The sequence below is a fragment of the Hyposmocoma kahamanoa genome, unplaced genomic scaffold, assembly GCF_003589595.1.
Source record: "Hyposmocoma kahamanoa isolate Upper Pololo Valley unplaced genomic scaffold, ASM358959v1 93, whole genome shotgun sequence".
NCBI lineage: Eukaryota > Metazoa > Arthropoda > Insecta > Lepidoptera > Cosmopterigidae > Hyposmocoma > Hyposmocoma kahamanoa.
The window spans coordinates 18,785,998-18,803,725 of record NW_020654810.1 but is presented as its reverse complement, the minus strand read 5'-3'; the positions used below and the strand labels follow the sequence as shown (position 1 = coordinate 18,803,725).

Here is a 17,728-nt window from a genome sequence, read left to right as displayed (position 1 = left end):
ATAACAGTGAAAGTGGTGAACCAATCACTTTGGAAAAAAAAAATATAGTAAAATTGAGGATATATACTGATTATTATGCTGTGCAAAAACACGAGTCCTAATAACTTTCATGATATAAAAAAAACACAAACCTACCTCGAAATTTTACAAGAAAACGGCTGTATTCAATATGTATTTTACATATACCAATGTTTTTTTTATTTATATCATTAAACTAAATGGAACACGTAACTTTACGATATATATTTTTCAAATGGGTTTAATTTCGTTTGTAAAAAATTAATTCAGAAGTAAAACCCTTGTCCCTGCTGCTCGACTCAAGCAAAAATGAACCGTATTAGTACTGGAATAATTTGAATTCGAGCTATCTTACTACACAAACTGAGGCGGCAGAAAGTCAAAGATGAAAAAAATACAGCTATTTAAAGAAAGTATTGACTTTAATGATCCGAAATTTAAAATGAGCCGGTAAGTTTCCTAAGTTTGAAAACGTTTTTGTTTTTAGTAAAAACATGATGCTCTTAACTTCTGTTTTTAGAAGCATGTCTCCATAAACATTGGTTGATTGCTTTGTTTGACTTCTTTAATGACCGTACTATGTCTCCACGAAAATTAAAGCTGATGTCACTTACCTATGGTTCACTTTGATGAATAACACCTTACGAAGTCGTAAAAGTTTTAAACACACCTTATGTATTTAATTACGAAGCAATTATTTCTTGCAAAAAATGATTAAGTGAACATCTGTGCAGAACAACTACGTCCGCGCCATCAAAAGGAAACTATTGATCATCTTTTCGAGCATTAATCGCTTTTATGTGGTAACATTTACACAGCAATCCTCGGACAGAAGGCCGAAGGGAAATATGAGGACCTTTAATTATTTTATTTGGTTCTAAACGTTTTTTAAGCTGTGGACAGGGACGAGTTCGGTATTCAAATACATACAACAACGTTAATGGTTTTTGAAGAGCAACTTCAATATTATTTTGGGCTCACAGTAATTTTCACGCGTTTACACAGGGCTCCTTCGATTGGTTTTTGTTGTTTATTGTTTTTCCCACACTGTTCGTTTAGTTATTATTAGTTATACTGGGAATATTTTTGTCTACAGTTCCTTATTTCTTTTCTTTACTTAAAAGTAATTTAAAAGATGCAAAAGAATATTAGGAATTCGAATATTATTTCTAGTAAAAGAATTTTATTCCATAAATTATACCCAATTCCGCAAATGAAAGTTCTGTTAGCTGACTCTCTCAATCAAATATCAAAATGTGAAATTTAATAACACATTTCCGCTTGCAAGTTAAACAAAACCAACCGTTGCCTTTGATCGTTTGAACATAATGGAACTAAAATATATAATACCCCAACTAATCGGTGACTGAGTTACTGCTGCACGTATTTTATGTGTACAATATTCGTTAATTCAAAGCCTTCATTATAAATATTCGTATCCAATATGTCTTTAGATTCAATTCAATTCAATGTTACGTTTTGAGCGCGTGTCCCTCAAGGCACAGTCTTCGGGCCCATTAATTTCGTAGGCCCACGCATCTATTCGTCCATAAAACGAAAGAATGACCTTAGCAATAAAGGCCGACTGATGCGGCGCCTTTGGATGTATCCCATTCTTGCAGTAGTATTGATGTAGATACGTGAAACTGATTGAAAGCCTCGTTTATTTTGTAGCGAGGTCAAATGGCCATTTAATTTTGAAGAAAATCATCCACCTCCAAGGCTAGCTAAGGGTAAGGGTAGCTGTTCACGCATAAAGATTCATTTTTATTCATAGCGCCTAAATTTTATTATAAGTAGCAATTATTTTAATGGTTGATTTTGCTATTCTCCAATTCAAGGCGTTTTTCTCTCAATATACTTTTAGTAGTGAGAACCGATTTTTATTATTTCCTGTGTCAAGTTCCGTGTAGTAGCGAACTAGGGGATGAATCCAGGTTTAAGCACTTTCCAGTAACCGATTTCAATAAAACTTGGCAAATAGATGTAATTCCACGTGCTTTTGAGGTCGGTTTTTTAGTACTCTGTACTGAGATTATGCTTGTAAGGTGTTGTAGCAAGTTTTGATGTAATACTTTTAAGTCTGTTTCATTAATAAAAGGAACTGACATGATAGTATACCATTGATAAAAAATGATAAAAGTAAACCATTTGTAAAAAGTCATTCATTACAATGATAACCATTCACTAATGATGACCATTGTCTAAGCAATCCCAATAATATAATAAAAACGGAACTAAATATTAACATCGACATTAAGAACCAATTACCTGGTCTCAAACTAGGAAATTTCCAATATTAAGAACATCAGAGCAGCGAAATTCTATACGGGACACTGCTTAGAAGCACTCAAACCAGGACCTATTCATAAAGTTGTCAAAATTGATCCTACCGGGAACCCCCGACAACGCCGACATTGTAAACCGTTGGGCCATCAAGGTCATAAACAAGTATTAAGAGATAACGACAATATTTTCAAAACTAAACACAACCGTTTATGCTATGATAAATGATGCCCAAGTGTGCAACCTGACTCTCACTATTATACACAGATTTTGCTATAAAGGTTTCTATAAAATCTAACCAAGTGAGATTAAGATCCTTTAATAATATATATAATTTTTTAATACCGCAATAATTATGTCACTGTTATAATAAAAAAATATATAACTGCTATTGTGCCTTCAGAACGAAAAAGGCACAACTGCTGTATAAAGTACGCGTAGTTGTACCTTTTTTCGTTACGAAGGCAGTATTGTTAGGTTTATAAATGTGAATAGATATGATTTTAAATACATTATGTTAAATAGAATTCTTATGTGCTTTTACAATTCTCGATAAAAAACTATCTTCGTTCAAAATGATCTTCTGCAAATACATCTTACTTCTCCTTTTATTATTCCTTATCATTTACTGTATCTTCTCCAGCTACTTCCAGTACACTGTCATTCCATTTTTCAGAATTACAAAAACAATTTAAATGATGAAAGTTTTCGTTAATATTCTTCTCCACAAAGGTTCTATAGTAATAAGCTATCACACCTAATAACTCATTGTGTGGGCACTGGAGATAAGAATTGGGATTCAACACTAGCACTCAAAAGGGTCTTGTCTAGAGTTAATTCCTTCCTTGCAATTTATGACCTCCCAAACAGTGACTTTAACGGATATTTCATGACTCTCTCTCTCTCTCTTGCCAAATCATAAATAATTTTTCTATGGACATTTTAAGACTATTTCTTAAGACCTTGTTTATAGCCTAGTGTGTATTCTTTATTCATTGGTTCGTGCATTGCATATTCTTAAAAATGGCGACTACTTGTGTTCATATTAAATGACTTTACACCTATAATAATGGATAGTAATAAAAGTTCCGAAAAGTAATTTAAAAATGAATTTATTCAAAATATGAATATTACTGCGTTATTTACTAAGCTACCGAAAACTTTAGTGCAAATAAGAATGCAGAAACAACCGAATGAAATACAGAAAGCTCCGAAAAATCTAGCTGACGAAAATCGGGCTAAATATTATTGATTTTGTCGATATATTTTAGCCCAATCATTAAGTATTGGATGTCCATCCTTGTCCATGAAAATAAACATTTTCATTCTACTAACATAGTTGTAAGTAGTTTAGTAGCAGTAGAGCTCCTTGTGAAAGAGTCGTCCAGGGTAGTACTGCCACCTTACCTATTTCTACTGCCAAGCAGTAATGTCAACATTACTGTATTCCATTTGTGAAGGGTAAGGGTACTGCCCCCCGATTCAGATTCGATATTTTAACCGAATCGTGCGATTGGATATCGTTCTCGAATCGAAGGGCGCTTTCCGAGCTATTCAGAACATTCCCGACGTTTAACGTTCGATTCGGATTGGGATACGATATCGTTATCCAATAGCGTTTACGGAGTTAGTCGGTGAAATAGATTATAAGAAAAATGAAAATCCTTTTTTATACATTTTTAAGACTTTAAAAGCCTAAAATATAGGAATTCATTAGTATCGCATTAAAATAAATAATTAAAATTGAACAAAATCCAGATTTTATTTAAAATAATAAAAGATTTCTGTATTACATTCTTGCTTTGTGAACAATAGGACGTTCGGTAACTTTCATTCGATAACTGTGTTCTGAATAACGTTTGCAACCTTTGCCGGTCGAGAAGTACGAGTAATCGTACGGGAGTGACGTCACCGTTCCGTTTCGAATACGACAGTTTGACGTTCGATTCGATTATTATGAATAAAAATTAAAAGAAATCGTACGATATCTAATCGAATCAGTCGACAACAGAGTTATCGTAAGGTTCTGAATCGACCTGCTGGTGAGATTACAGGCACATAAGACTTCTCAACTTATGTCTCAGGGTAACGGGCGCAGTTATCTATCTCTCTATCTTTGCGATTTAAAGCTCTTAGTGGTATTGCGACTGTTGTGGACAGGCGTGTAGCTTACCATCAGGCGCACGACTAGTTCGTCCCGTCACATATTATAAAAAAAAATGTATGGACATACTGTACTGTCTGAAAAAAAAAACCATTTTTCATTTTAATTTTTTCATTCTGTTTATTTTTCAGTCACTCGTTTTAAGCTCATTTACTATTACAATTAATCTTAGCTACAATTTATTTGTTTTTCGGATCCTTTATTATTTCCCTATAATAATGATGTCTCAGATCTGAAAGTGTCCGATCTCAATAGCATATTTATAGTCCCTATAAATCGAATGGCTGTGACAGAACCGACAGTCAACTATAATACAGCCACCGTAATAACAGAATACATTAACTACAGTCATAAATAATATGAATTAGCATCAATTAACCAACTGTCCGATGTAAGTGCACAGCTTTCGCAAACGCTAACTCGATATGCAGAAACCCGATCTAGATTATAACTTGCGTTTCAAAGTCATTTGTCGTACGGTTGTTTTACGTATTATGTACATGTATTGCGCAGACGCAGCCCTGATGTCGGCTCCTGTTATTTGCGCCGATCGTAATGCCGGCAAATTATACCGCAGCAGTAATTATTCGGTACCCGCAACAAATCTTTAAAACATACCTACAGACTTGCCAACACCCGATACAATTTTGCAATTATGGTCCTTAAATACTTGTTGGTTGTTTTTCTGGTATCGTCATATTATGCAGCTGCTGATAACTTTTAAGTTTTATTAAAAGCGCTCGTTTGAACAGAACCGTTAAAATTTGTTTGCTTTTTTTAAGCTTTCGAACATTGCATTGCAGTAAGTTGCCTTAGTGTTGGAATTTTACAGACAGTTATTTAACGCCGCCATACCGAAGCTGTTATCTAGTATTTAGTGCCTACACATAGACAGTATTTTTAAGTCCCGTCTTTCCTAATTATCTTTCTATTGCCCACAGATGGTGGTGTCATTTCGATGACGACAACTATGTAAATGTACCAAGGCTGTTAACAAAGCTTCAAGAGTTCGACCCTCAGGAAGATTGGTATCTGGGTCGTATTTCCGTGGATAAACCTGTCACACTGTTTATATTACCGAAGGAAACAAAGAAAAAAGTGAGTACTTGCACGTGTAGTCTTTCAATTTCAAACAGGCAGGGTACAGGGAACTCCCTAGTTTGAAACCAGGTAATTGGTGTGGATGTCTGGCAAACAATTATTATTATTATTAGATAGTCTTCATTATTACACGAATGAAACTTACTTGACTTGAACTTAGTGACTCCGCATCTTTTACGTTTGAGGGCGTAAAGATCCTCTTCACTAGCGCCGGCAAACATGCCCGACACAAGCGAGGAAGACCAAAACTGAGCTCTGAACACGATATTACACAAAATGCGTAGGGAGTTCAGTAGAGTACAGTATGTCTTTTTTGAAGACGGTGTAAAATGATATTTGCAAGGTTGCCAGTTTTCGTAAAATTTTAAATAGTCATGTAGTTGTTGTCGACAGTTCTATCGATAGTAGATTGAGAAGGTAACATTTTGTCAAAAATGCCTGAATTGTGAATGTTACGACATTCTGGTGACTACTAATTGCGTTATTGCCTTCTTCATTAATTTTGACAATAGACCTACTAGTATCGAAATTAATTTTTACTCATATACATTTCAATAATCATTAATCACAGAATCTATATTGAATTAATATGAAAATCTTTAAAATATGTCTTCTCTTTATGTTTTTTATAGACATAGTGGGCACAGGGCCCAGAAGTGGAACGAATAAAGAGCCGATGATGATTCAAATGAAACAAGTTCGATTATATATTGCATAAGCGTAACCAACATTCAGTCGATAGTCGATAGAATGTTTATCGACTGCAATCACTTACTCCTTGCAAGCGGGCAACACTTTTGCGCAATCATTTTACTCCATCTTCAAAAAAAGACAGACCATAGGCCTTCTGAGTAAAGCTGACCCGTAGGCTGCTCGTGTAGAATGTTTTAAATACATGCTTGAAAAATCATAATTTTGACTTTTAATGTCATTAATAAGTATCTTTTTTTATTTTAGCCTTCACTGAAAGGATCACTATGGTTCGGTACATTTGGTGCTGGGGTTTGCATAAGCAAGAGTTTGGCTCTAAAAATGGTGCCTCTTGCAAGGTATGTATATAATGTTGATAATGTAATATATCGCACCTTTGGTGTAATAAGACTATAATTGCAAAAAGACAACTTTTCAGAAAAGAGGTTTAAAAATTCTAAACTTGTCGATAATATTTTTATGCTTAAATAAACGAGTTATAAAGTTTTCCATATACATAATTTTTTTCATGTATTTTGTTTTATTTTATGCAATAAAAGCACTTTTGACGTATGATCACATGTGATTTTTAACCGACTTCAAAAAACGGAGAAGGTTCTCAATTTGAAAGTATTTTTTTTATGTATGTTACGCGATAACTTCGGCATTTGAGAATCGATTTTGATGATTCTTTTTTGTTGGAAAGAGGGCACCTTAGTAGTGGTCTCATTTAAATTTCAAGAAAATATTTCATCTCTAAGGGTGTCAAATTAGGGAATGGATCTGGTTTCGCGAACTTTCCGGTAACCGATTATAATAAAACTTGGCAAATAGATGTAATTCCACAAACTTTTGAGGTCGGTTTTTTTAGTACTCTCTACTGAGATTATGTATTATACAAAGGGCACGAAATAATAATAATAACCGGTTTTAAGAGTATAATAATATTTAGTTTAATCGAGAATATTTTGTTTCAGCGGAGGAAAGTTTATAAGTATGTGTAACTCGATAAAACTTCCAGATGACATCACTATGGGATATTTGATATGTAAGTTCTTTATTAACTTGATCACATTGCTTCAATTTATGCACCGTTAATTTGAGATGCATTACATGCATTGTACGTACAAACTTCATTCGATAATTTAAACTTTGTTTACCCATTTTTCGAAACAAATACTATGTGAAAATTTAACTTCGAATGTATTATCTCGATTATTTTAAGTATGAAATAGGGTGGAGTCCATGACCGGCAGTTAAAAAACTTTATAATTCTTGTAATTTTGAAATTTATTGAATGTCACGATGTTTTACTAGCATATTTTTTTTTTGAAGTACTTTACTAGTTTGCTATATTTTTTTTTATAATACGAAAAAGTCGTGCGCCTGATGGTAAGCTACACGCCTGTCCATAAAAGTTACAGTGCCACTCAGAGCTTTAAATCTCAAAGATCTAAGGAGCACTGCCACTGCGCCCGTCACGCTGAGACATAAGTTGACAATTATTAATACAAAGATCGAACACTAAGAAAAATTCTTTCGATCCGGCTGGATTCGAACCAGTGCCTTCAAGCATACCGTGCCAGACGCTCTCTCAACTGAGCTACGGTAGGAAACCACCAGACCTTACGAGTTTTTCTGTGCTTATTGAAGATATTTATTTTTTATTTTTAATCATTTTTTGGCGTAACGCCATCTGTGTTCATGATTTTTTTTTTCAAAATCCTTCATCAAAAACTAAAAGATCAGCCTTTTTGTTTTTGTTGGTTTCAGAGCCATTATGACATTTTATTTTTCTTGCAGCACATCTATTGGGTGTCAACATGGTAGTGGTGCGGGAGTTCCATTCGCACCTGGAGCAAATGAAACTGTTACCACTTAAGATTCTACGAGACCAGATCTCATTTGGTTATTCAACTAATAATGTTCTCAACGTTCCTGGATTTGACGAAACGTACGACCCTACTAGGTAAGTTTAACTTTACTTACATCTTATACGTATGAACAGAACCAGATCAAATATTAAAAAATCTCTAAGTGCCCGTGATTATTTCTATGTGTGCTTCTAAAGACCGTTATGTTCTTTTTTTAGTTTAAATCCATACTTTAAACATTAGCATACTTTTAAAATTCAGTCATTATATCAAAATCTTAAAACACAATTTACAGCTGACAAAACTATACGTTTACACCTGAAATATTTATTACTAAATCCCTTTGGAAAAGTTCATTTGGTCAGGACGAGGGGACTATTACACCATATTTTCTTTCAGTAGTAGTCTTTATTGACATGGTCTTTCGATGATCTGCTCCTTTCGGACATTCCGTGACATATAAACTTATAATCTGCTTACTTTTGCCATTTTGTAATTCATCTACCTCATATTGTGTTCTTATATAATAAGATGTGACCATGAGACTTGTAAAGATCCTGTAATGTTGGTTTGTTTGAAAAATAAACAATAGGCAATCATTTTAATCTACAGTAATTCCCGTGTTCTTAGATTTTTGCTATTATTCTTTATATAGTCTTTACCATATCAGTCAGCCGTGATCATGGGATCTGTAAAGAACCCTAACAATTATTCCGTCTTTTGTATTTTGCCATTCAATAGCTTAGCTTCGATTATATAAGTTTTGAAAACCTAATCGCCTTTATAAGCTTGTTTAAAAGACAATATTGTTTAGTCGCTGAGTACAGAAGATGTTGAAGACAATACCCGATTTCAAAGGAACTTAAAATTGAATTGAATTTCTCAAACTTGTTAGCACTAAAGCTTACAGAATAACCTTCAAAGAAAATAAAATATATTGCACTTCAGTTCAAAAAGACACTCCATTTGTCGCGTTTCCTTTATCTCTTTCAAGACAATGCCTTGCAAAGGATGAATTCTTGAAATTTCTGTTGTGAAGATTATACGAGATTGGAGTGCGAGGGTTTAAAACGTCTTACACAGAAAACATCGTCGTGTGTGAAAGTAATTCGTGCACATAAATTTAGATATTAAGAATTTATTAGAACAGCGTATTTGAGTCCAAATATGGTGCTACGTTATTACAAGGAGAGGGTTTAAAGCGCTAGTCCATTTCCCATTATTGGTCTGGATTGGTAACGTTACTTACAGTCAAAGCCTTTTTCTGATTTCTTTATTTCATTGTGTGTTGTATGTATAATATTTTTTGTGGGCTGATATCATAGAATAATATAACACGTATGGTAACTCCATACAAACGTAGCAGCGCTCACCGCGCGCCGTGTACGGACGTACACATTCACATAATAATGAAAGGCGCGTGAGACGACCAGCGCTTTGCAACGCCGACGCATCGCGAGATTATGACAATATGTGCGCCCGTACACGGCACGCGATGAGCCAATCTGCTACGTTTGTATGGAGTGACCAAATCACGGAAGAAAAAATCAATTGAAGTGCCATGAGCCTCGATTACTATCAGAACCGCTGTCGCCAAAACTCACGCTATCCTAAATATATGTCAAACACTATGAAATCTTGATAATGATTGGTCGTAGGTTCTAATTTAAAAAGATGTAACAAATTCTGGGCTGTTAATATAATTTAAACTTTACCCAGCATATCGTTGAAAGTTCAATACTGCCTACTGTTCAATGTTGCCAGTTACGACGTTTTGATTTTATATTGAAATTTTATTCAGTGTTCTGCCATCTAGCGCATATAACGCTCCCCGAAAAAAAAAGTCGACCATATTGCAGCGGTTAGGTATTCTAATAACAAAAAATCTATTACAATAAAGATAATTTTTTTTAAATAAATAAAATAAGACAGAACGATGATATGCAACATCACCATGTGATATATTATTTCATATATTACATATGCGACTATAATTTTTGCAAACCAAAACGAATTTTGAGGTTTTACGTGAGATAACTGACACGACCGATAACGTAGAAAGCTAAAATGGCGGTCTGAGCTCAAGTATGTGAAACTCCGCGTACTGTTGGCACACGCACCACGCCCATTGAGCACTTCTACTATATTTAATGTTCTGTGTCTGTAATAATAGCGTAGTGCGTGTATGAACCAAGTCTGATTTTCTCTTTCGTGAATTGCTCCTAAATACCTCTATTTGTTACAGGTTCCTCTCGCTGCATTGTTTCCTCTACCCTCACTTCGAGTTTTGTCCAAGATAGCACCTGTTTGGAATTCGCACAAAACATTTTAGACTTGTTTACATGAACTTCCAGTATTTGTCATATTTCCGTAAAAATTCTATCTTTGAGAAAGAATACTTGAATGTTCATATTCTTCGTATTCATCTATATATATGTTCATATTCATCTTTTTTTTATAAATACGATTCTTCCAAACCTTTAATTTAGATTGTGATATGCATGTTTACATGAAACGTCAAATATTATTAATTTATTTTATAAAAAAAGCTTTGTAAAGTGCCTTTGTATAAAATAACTGTTAATAGAATGTTTATATTTAATGTTTAATTGTCTATAATGAACAATGAAATCTGTGATACTAGTGTAAAATATTATAAGTGCTATTTTAACGTTGTGGAGAGACCCAGTCATGTTAATTCGAAAACTAAGTTGATTATCAAATAAACAATTTACAATTTTAATTGTTTGCGTGTATTATTTATATAATTTGGACAGAACTTGGAAAGATATTAAATGTAACGCATGTAGTAATTAGGCACCAAATTCGGACGTTATCTTGTGGAAACTTTTGTTTTTTTCGTTCAACGCGTGCTCACAGCGCTCAGAACGCGTGTTCAAAACATGAAACAAATATCACTGAGGGGAAGTCGTCTCAAATCGCGAAAACAAGCCACCGTTTTATATACGAGTATATACATATATGTACATTTCGGTGGGTACGAACTTTTTTGTTTATATGATTTTAAAATTTTTATTGAACTTAATGACAACGTTTTATGTTTTTCTTCGACATCTAATAGCAATAACACCACTCTATAAACGCTGTCTGAACTTCTTCGAGTGCTGCTGGAACTTAATTCGTACAGACTGCATATAATGCACGCATACATTCATAGCCCCGCACTAGGATAATTCTGTATCGCGGCTGCCATGAACACACACATAGACAACCACAAATCACACCCGAACTTACGAGATAGATAAATACGGGCCATACAAATATTTCTCCCGGCCCGAAAATCAAACCCGGGACCTCTATGTGGCAGCTCAGTAAGGTTCGGCCACAGAGGCAGTAAACTAATACAGCCAACAGCACGTTGCAAATATCTTTATGTTCTACATTCATATGGGGGCGATCACCCTAGAACCCGGCCTTGTGGTATCATATGACGGATGCCGATTAGTTCTACATGCAACCATCAAGGCAGGAATGCCTATACAAGAAATTTTAACTCGTTTTGTTTATGTCTGTATAGTTTAAAGCTACTTACATATTGCTTACATTGTATTCGTAAGTAGGTACTAATTATTTGCACGTACCTTTAGTACCTACGTACAAGTTGAGAAAATATTTGATATTGTAAGATAAACAAACAAACGCCCACCAGAAAGAAGCACAAAACAACAATGTGTGCGAAATTGAAAGTAAACAAACTCCTACCAGAAATTATTTCGTGGAATTTTTAGTTCAATTAAGCATTTTTAATCGACTTGAATAAAAAGTAAGAGGTTCTCAATCAGACTGTATTTTTATATTTTTGTGTATGTTTCGCAATTACTCTAAAAATTGTGAACCGATTTCAATGATTATTTTTTGTTTGAATGGGGGTATGTCAATAGTGGTCCCATTCAAATTTGAAGAAAATATTCCATCTCCAAGGGTGGAACTTTCCGTTAACCGATTTCAATAAAACTTGGCAAATAACGAACTTTCAAGGACTTTTTGTATATAAAAAAGTTATAATTATTTCTATGAATATTTTATTTCCTATGAACAGGACCATGTTATATATCCTGTTACAATCGAATTCTATTTCATCTTCCTAGTATTGAATCATTGTGATTGCAAATAACTTTTCCCGCCCAAATATTTTCCGCCCTCATGTCATACGATAAACGAAGTAGGATTGACACTAAAAATTTAGTCTTATTTATCGGCGTTAACAGGTACCATTGTTCGAAGTCCATTTATAAATCAGCCCATTGTATCTACTGCCTTTTGAAGATATTGTTAAATAACTTTTACCCTAAGTTTGCTCATACAAATCATTTAATAGACCACTATAATTGCAACTATATATGGGGCTAAATAAGAACTTGGTTCTTAGGTACCTTGGTATCTCCATATATCTAACTTCCGAAGACAAGATAAGCCATAAATTAACACCTCTAGTCAACCTGTAGGCAGCTAGTTAGAGGGCAATCACGAGACATATGAATAGTAAGTACTACCTATTACCATTGCAGTTCGTGATACACCTGATATATCGATTATTCGGGGAAGAAATGGCGTAAAAGCCAATAGTATAAGAGCTATTAATACAGTTGGTTTAAATTATCGAGCTATTTCAATCTGTTAAGTCGAAAAATTGTTCTTCACATACAAAAAGTGACATTTTTACGTAAACACAGTCATAAAAATTGAAAAGGATATGAACCAAAACTTTTATTAAAAATTGTTTTTCTCTCATTTGTTTTCATCGCAAAATTTGGCTTTTACGCCTTTTCTTCTCCGAAGTATCGATGTGTTGTTCAAGGAAGTAGGGCCAGGTCCAGGTACGTATTGCCACCTTACCTATTTCTGCGGCCAAGCAGTAACGTGAGCTTTACTGCGTTCCGGTTTGAAAGGTCGCAGGGTGACGGGCGCAGTGGCATTGACCCCAAGACGTTTGCGATTTAAAGCTCCGAGTGGCACTGCAACTGTTATGGATAGGCGTGTCGCTTACCACCGAGTCGCGCACCGACTTTTTCACCGACACCGTAAAACTGGAACGCAGTAATGCTCACATTACTGCTTGGCGGCAGAAGTAGGTAAAGGCAGTGCTTCCCTGGACGAACTCTTTCACATGGAGCTCTACTGATACTATTACTACGACAATAATTACGTAAGTCGTATTGACGTATTAAGATTTTTATTGAATTGATATTCAATTATTTTGTATTTGAAATTACTCCACTAGTTTATAATAATTTTTAATACAAAGATAGAACGCTTAGACATTTCGCATTCCGTGGCTGACACTATGCCAACTAAGCCCTGGAACGAACCTGCGGACCTCACGAATTATTCCATGTGCTTATCGAGTCGAGTCTTTATATTTAGTTTTTCAACGACTTTTGAGCATTACAGTAGTCAACAGATGAAGAGCGCCGTTTTTTCTGGATATTTAGTATTCTGAAAGTAACGATTACAATCGTTTTTGCCCAGTATATTCTGTATGCCTACTGTTAAATAAAGTAGGTGACCACGAGTTCATGGAGTTATAATGACGTCACGTTCTCAATTGGTAAATATAAGTTGTTTTTATAACCCAAACTAACAAAAAGAACTTTTCAAGAACAATAACAACCAAAATCACAATCGCACTTATTCGTGTGATAAAGGTACTACGTGTCTATGTTGATAAACGAACACACCAGGAGCCCAAAATCCCTATGTTGTCAGCTGCACTGTATCAGATGTCCGACGCAATGTCATTAGATATACCCAGACTGTCTAGACCGTAAAACGGCCGTGAGCAGACTACATCCCCGTTACTTAAATACTCAGTCCTCTAATACATAACACCTCAAAACTTTTCGTGAGAAATATCTGGATTGAATCACGAAATTTCCATTGAAGTTTCTTCAATGATTAATTAAAGTGATTGACACGGCTCATTCGTTCCACAGTGGCGGGTCCAGGCAGTTTTCCTTCGGTAGCACCTGGTTCTTTTTGATCGGTTTTACTGCACAGTCACTGAAGTTAATTGGATACCATCCGATTTTTATTTCTTAAAAGGGATGCAACGACCGAAATTTAAACTAATTGTTCCCTTTAGTAGATGAATCTTCGCATTCGAATTTTTAATCCGTTGATAATTGTCACAGACAATAAAATTCAACTTCGTTTCATAGCACCAAAGCCGTCATCTTGTTTTATGTTTTTCTTATTGCTTCACTAAAGAGTTTATAACAAGAATTTCAACTTATCGAAACACAAAAACCTTATTACAACTTTAATTCGATGTGATCCGAACTGAATCTGAGAAACAGCAACAAGCATTTAAAACATTTTATATTCCGATGTCATCATTCCCTAAGACAGTAGTAGCAATTACGTTTCTACTAAAAAGCAATAAACACTTAAATAAAGTGTTGTCGTTTCTCCTAAACTTTCCAACGTGTTTAAGGAAACCATTAAATGGGTTCGAATAAACATAATTAAGCTTTAAAGAACGCCGATCGATCTCACGCCTATTGATTGCGTATGACATTCAATTAAAATGAAGCCTCCATTTGTTTCGCGGCTCGTGTTCCATCAATTCCACGTTTCCAAGGTCATTTGGAGGTCTCTAACGCAGTGTTTTGAAAAAAAAATCGAGATCCTTTCAAATTTGAACTTTTGTCTGAGTAATTACGAAGCGAGTTGAATAAGGACAATTTAGCTATAAAAGTAAATTTGGAAGAGTAAGACTTTTTTTCCCATCTGTGCCACTTGTACCATCAACCATTAGGTACCATTGGTGGTACAATTTAGTACCATTGATGGTAGTAATTTCGAATGTAGTTGAATAAGGACAATTTAACTTCAGAAACCAATTTGTCTTAAATAGACAAACTAAACAAATTAAACTTTTTTCTTTTTCCTCTCGGTATCATTTCTTCTATTAGCCGGAAACATTGCAAAGTGAAGTTCGATTGATATTATATAAGTACGCTACATTCTTTTATTTGTGATTATACCTGGAGAGTAAAGTGTGTATTATTATATCTGAACAACGAAGTGACTAAATGTAGTTGGTACTATTGATGATATAATTGGTGCCATTAACGGTAAATTGGTAGTACTAGAATTATGACATATCTTCAAAAAATATTTAAATGTTCATGTTACTTCGCAAATGATCAATAAAACAACTACTCTCATTCATGTTGCACGAACGAATGTAGTTTTTTTCTCATGTTTAAAGTAGAATACTCAAGGTGACGCACGTCCTTCACCAACAATTAGTCACATTTCTCTTTACTCTAATTGCCACTTTCTCTTAATTGCGTTATAGCGTCGACTCAAGTTCCTTGCACCAACTGTATGCAGCAAATTACACCACGCGCCTTTTTAACCGTCTCGTCAATGATGTTCTCAATTAGTAGACAGTTAAATGCGCCATCTTTTGTCTCCTAAAACTTTCAAGACTGATATGCTAAAATTCGATAGCAATAAATTATTAGTTATTTCCACTTTAGGAATAAAAATCGCAAGAAGGTTACAAAATATTTTGAAAATGTTTTTTCTAAAACTTTCCTAGAAAAATGACGATCACGACCACAGCGTCGAGTAGTTTGCACACCGGTTTTCATGGTGTCGCCGTCACCGAGGTCCCGGGTTCGATCCCCGGCCGGCTCAATGTAGACAAACAAACTTTTCTGTATTGTCCCGAGTCTGGATGTTTGTGGTACCGTCGTTGTTCCATAACATAAGTGCTTTAGTTAAGTACGTTGGGATTAGAGCAAGATATGTGAAGTTGTCTAATATTTATTTATTTCCAGAATTAAAACTTAGCCAGTCAAACAGAATTGGCTTACGGTTAAAAAATATTGTCTCAAACTCAAATAATGTTTACATATTCATATGTAAGCAAATTACACAGGAAATTGTCATATTGATCAACCTTTACTGCTTATTCGTAAGGCAGATTCCCCTGAGAAGAATGAGCGAGAAACTCATGGGGTTGCTCTTTATTAATAAACATTGTACACATTTATCATTTACAATATTTATTTCAAACATAAGATCGAGATAATCTGCATTCGCCATGTCTTCACAAACTTAATTAAGTCAAAACGCTAAGTTGCAAGACCTGTGGGACAGCCTAATCAGCGGTGAACTTAATAACAGTTTTATCTCCTCGAGGAATTACGCGACGAGACCGGTCTCGCAATTAAACAACTTGGGTACTTGGCTTATGCGGTACACTCCAGGCTAAGCTTAATGAGAAATGTATCCTAAGGGTACCAAAATAATTTATTGCTAGCAATGCCTTTTCATCGATTAGTTAATATATCCCGTATATATCCTAAATTTTACTGCAGTTAATGTATTAAGGAGGTATTATTCCGTGATTTGTTTTATCTTAGTTTCGCTTTATTTACCTTCGAAAAAACTTGATCTACTTTTGTAATCGTATGTAACCTTGTACACAGTACCAAAGCACGAGGTCAAGTTAAAGTTAGCTATTTCACAAACTGTCAGAGTTGGACAGTATTATTAAAATTTATTATCCATTCTATTATAAACAGAGTTTGGTATAGGCAGTGTATAAGTTACCTATACTTAAATAAATGGCAAATATCTTTCACAGTCAAAATCAAAGTCAAAGTCAAAGTATTTATTGCTTCCATGCGTTACACAGATCTTAAAATTTAAATAGTACCAACATGACCCTGTTAGGGCGCTGCAATTAAAAGTATAATAAATTAAAAATAAATAATAAGAACATAAAACTAATAAAACGAAAAAAAAAATAAAAAACTAGCAATAAAAACAATGATTATATAGGTATTGATAATTCTTCAAATTAAATTCCAAAATTCAAATTCTTCAAATTATATTATTCAAATTATAGTCATTATTCTTCAAAAAAACTCTTGTAGTCTGTAATAATATTTTTTTTATCAGATGTGCTTTCAGCTTTTTGGTAAACAAATTAGTCTGTCTTTAATTACAATTATATTTTTTTTTCTTAATACACTGTTAATTAAACAATTGCTGCAATATAATAGTTACGAGATGCCAGTCACGAGATATTATTCACTGTATGTACATTACTTCTTTGAACTTTGGGTAAGCATAAGCCCTTGGTAAAAAGCCCTACGTGATCACAAGTGCTTTTAACACATGAAAGCCACAAAAATAATATGAAATACATGTGAAATGAATTATGCATATGTGAAATTTCATAACTTTCCTAATTACGCATAAATAGTTTATAACTTTTTTATTTAAAAAATCCGATCTCAAGAGTTTTTTACTAAAAACTTTTGAAGTCGGTATATCAATTACGCTATTATAATAATAACGCACACACTCAACAGAGTACTGCTTTAGGGAAACCCTGTGCCGCGGGTGCCATGGACACACACACATAGACAACCACATATTACAACCAAACTCACGAGAAAAATAAATGTAGGCCGTACAAATACTTCTCCTCTATCTAATACCTCTGCGTGGCAGTCCGGCATGGTATGTTCGGCCACGGAGGCAGTTAATAAGTTTAATAAATATTAAGCGTAATTGACAAGTTATTTTATCAATTACGCTGATTTTGCTT

At 34.4% G+C, this 17,728-nt stretch overlaps 1 protein-coding gene across 2 annotated transcripts in view; it reads left to right on the top strand.

The window, feature by feature from the left end:
• The window catches only part of LOC113237198 (fringe glycosyltransferase), a 28,533-nt gene extending 17,654 nt beyond the window's left edge, over nt 1-10,879 (top strand). The window contains exons 4-9 of one of the 2 annotated variants that reach the window (XR_003311021.1): nt 5,410-5,566; nt 6,527-6,618; nt 7,237-7,307; nt 8,063-8,228; nt 10,379-10,538; nt 10,570-10,879. Coding sequence is in view for 1 of the 2 variants with exons in the window: in XM_026473536.1 (XP_026329321.1) it covers nt 5,410-5,566; nt 6,527-6,618; nt 7,237-7,307; nt 8,063-8,228; nt 10,379-10,433 (541 nt within the window). In the remaining variant the exon portion in view is untranslated. The other variant, XM_026473536.1, reaches the window with a different exon arrangement.
• Nucleotides 10,880-17,728: the final 6,849 nt, after the last annotated feature.